The following is a 3,426-nucleotide window of genomic DNA, read 5'->3' on the forward strand; positions in this document are numbered from 1 at the left end:
TGCACACAAACACATACACAACACTACACACACATATATATATATAATAAAAATAGAAAAAATATATATACAGATATATAAATAAATATATATATAATATAATATATAAATTTATAAATGTTGTATTTATAGACATACATAATATACATACATATATATATATATATATATACATATATATATACATACAAACATACATGCATGCATATATATATATATATTAATATATATATTAGATACATGGAGTAGATACGTGTGTTTCTGGGCGCGTCTAAACAATATATATATATATAAATATAAATGACAGGAGCCAGTCGTGTTCGTACATCTGTATATACATATGTACATCTCTGATACACGATATCACCCAAGGCCACCTCTTTAAACTGACGACAGTGAGGTTCTGACGCGATGATCTTAGATGAACTCTGGCGAAATAATTCTCAAGAAAGTGTGCATAAGCCTATGGGGTTCTTTCCTTATCGAATATAATATAGATATCAGGCTTGAATGTAGTAGTTAGGTCATACCTCAATCAGCCGTTTCGTATCTGCATCCGATCTAGCTGAGTAGAATTTGAAGGCCAGGAGCAGAGAGCACCCTACGACATATTGAGAGTTGTAGCCAGTCAATCTATTGAGAGTTGCAACGAGTGACTAGCTGAAAGCCATCAGTTTGGGTTACATCATACCGTATAGTTGATCACGCATAAATATAGATTCAATACCCTCCTTCGTTCTACATCATGCGCGCCCTTGTCGGGTGCTCAGAACAGTCAGATATAAATGTCTGTAAGGCCATCAACCAGTTCAAAGCGAGAACACGGTTCACGGTTGGCACGTTGTTGTGTTCTTCAGGGATAGTCAAGCCATTCATTGCCAGTGGCAAGCCCGCCCAGCAACTGCCGACTCTCTTATACACCATACACAGTTTGTTCTTCACTATTCGGCACGTTCGTTCTCAGAGTTCAATCGAAAGGTCTTGCAAATACAACCGTCTGCGCATAACGTGATACAAATATACAGGCCGACATACCAGCCAAGACTTTCCGATTGGCTTTGTTGACAGCGCCTTTCTCTATCAGGTGCTCAAAGTACAGGTGGCTCAGGGCTACTATCGCAAGCTCGCCGTTGATTGCATCCAACACGATCTCCGTCAGCGCCATTTTGAGACTGCCCACAACGAATGCAATCGCGTTAGACATTGGTACTTGAACAAAGTTTTCGTTCGAGGCAATGACCAGGAAGGTGGTACACACAGCACATGTCAACGACACGACCACGCACACCTCGCTATATAAGTCCACTTTTTATAATATACACGCGCTTGGGAGCTATCGCTGAACGAGAGATTTTGACTCCTCGCATCAAGAACAACACCAATGCGCACACACTCGCCCCCCATCCAATACCTTCTCATTTTACTATGCGCATCCACTCGCCCCCCCCATCCCATACCTTCTCATAAAACCCTAAAACACACTCTCCCCCCATCCCTTACCTTCTCATTTTACTATGCGCACACACATACCTTCTCATTTTACTGAGGGAAATCTGCAGATCGGGGTGTCTCTCGCGGAATTGCTCGTTGAGATCCCGCTTGAGATCGCTGGGCTTGGCGTACTGTATCACAGACATCTTGATCGACGGCAGCGCCAGCACCTGCCGGTGTTTGCCCGAGCGTAGTGCGGGATCGTCCATGATGTACGTTCGCTTCTTGAGCCCCTCTTTGGCCTCGTCCGTCTGAGGCCACGAGGACTCGAGCAGCTAGTGATGAGTGGATGAATGGAATAGGAGGTATGGTGTGGTCAAGTTGGAACAGCTTGTATATGTTTCCCGCGAGCCACACTGACAAACCGAGGACTCCAACGCTACACTCATGGGCAGTGAGCGAATTTGTATTGCGTACACACTTTGATGTCACCGCTACTCTCTGATATTTTGTCATTGGAATGTGGAGTTGCGCATTGTGCGCCATGGCTTTGAATGCGTGAATTTGAATCCAACTAAATCCGACTACAACTTAATCACTACACTATGCGTGCGAGTTGGTACTGTTTTGCGCAGTGTTGCTTCTGGAGATTGAGTGAGATCAAGGTTGGGAATCTCCCGCCACTTCCAATCTCATACACTCCCTCTTGTTTGTGTTCCAACATCTGCCTCCAACACCCACACACATGCGTACGTACACACATACATATCCGACTGTGTTGACAATTTATTTGCAACATAAACACATTTCATCTTTCTCTGTTTTCCCATCACAAGCAACAGCACCCTACACAGTCGCCCATGAGACCATGCTTCTTTCTCTCTAATACACACACTTAGTCTTCTACGCTCCAGTATATATGAACATTTCCCTCTCCCCAACACACACACACGAGCACGCTACCCACCCACCTGCATATACGACAGGGTGCCTCTCTCGCGCGTTCGTTGTTGAACACCGAAGTGGCCACTCTGCGCATCTGCCTCGCCCTGCAGGTCCTTCTCGCCAGGATCGTACTTGATCACTGTGAACATGTAGAACGGACACCGCGAGTGTGGCGACACGAGAACCAGCGGCTTACGAATGCCACGCAGACCCCCCCGTGAAGCAATGTACGTTGTTCCGCCATTGGGCAGTACACCTGCGCGCAGTGGGTAGGTGGGTGGGTGGATTTGTATCAGCGGTTGGAGTATCATGCACGAGAAAGGGGGGGGGAGGGGAGGTTGTGTGTGTGTGTGATAGTGTGAGTGAGCGAGTGAGTGAGTGAGTATATGTATATGCATGTGTGGGAACGGGAGAGAGATGTAGTGGAATAACCTCGGCAGCGAGACAATGGGGTGCCAGACATAGATGGTTGAGCAAGAGTACTGAAAATGAGAATAGAAAAGAATATAGTCGCTATAGTAAAAAATGAGTACAATATCATTCTTAGGGAGTCGAACAGTATAGTCAACGATTCGATCAGTATGATGAAAATGGATACCGTCAATCTACCGGGATTTTACTGTTAACATAAAGACAGCCCGCAAAGAGTTGAACAATTGCCGTGATATTTTGCGTTACAATAGTGAACGAATAAATCAAAATAAAGGACACACGCACTGTAGAGAATGAAGGCACGGGCATGACACAAGCAATACAGGCCTATCACTGAACTAGCAGGGATAGCAACGTCACAATCATGGATAGCAACGTATCAATCATGAATAGCAACGTTACAATCATGGATAGCAACGTCTCAATCATGGATAGCAACGTATCAATCATGGCTAGCAACGTCTCAATGATAAATAGCAACGGCACAATCATGGATAGCAACGTCACAATCATGGATAGCAACGTCACAATCATGGATAGCAACGGCACAATCATGGATAACAACGTCACAATCACGGATAGCAACGTCTCAATCATGGATAGCAACGTACTCAATCA

At 44.7% G+C, this 3,426-nt stretch overlaps 1 protein-coding gene across 1 annotated transcript; it reads right to left on the minus strand.

Annotated features, from left to right (window-relative positions):
* Nucleotides 1–1,496: 1,496 nt before the first annotated feature.
* Nucleotides 1,497–2,687, minus strand: SARC_00761 (hypothetical protein; the record flags this gene model as incomplete). The annotated part of the gene is made up of 2 exons (XM_014305512.1): nt 1,497–1,766; nt 2,403–2,687. The coding sequence occupies 2 exons, from the start codon at nt 2,685–2,687 to the stop codon at nt 1,497–1,499; spliced, it is 555 nt and encodes a 184-aa protein (XP_014160987.1).
* Between the last annotated feature and the right edge of the window lie 739 nt (nt 2,688–3,426).

Source organism: Sphaeroforma arctica (genome assembly GCF_001186125.1).
Source record: "Sphaeroforma arctica JP610 unplaced genomic scaffold supercont1.27, whole genome shotgun sequence".
Taxonomy (NCBI): domain Eukaryota; class Ichthyosporea; order Ichthyophonida; genus Sphaeroforma; species Sphaeroforma arctica.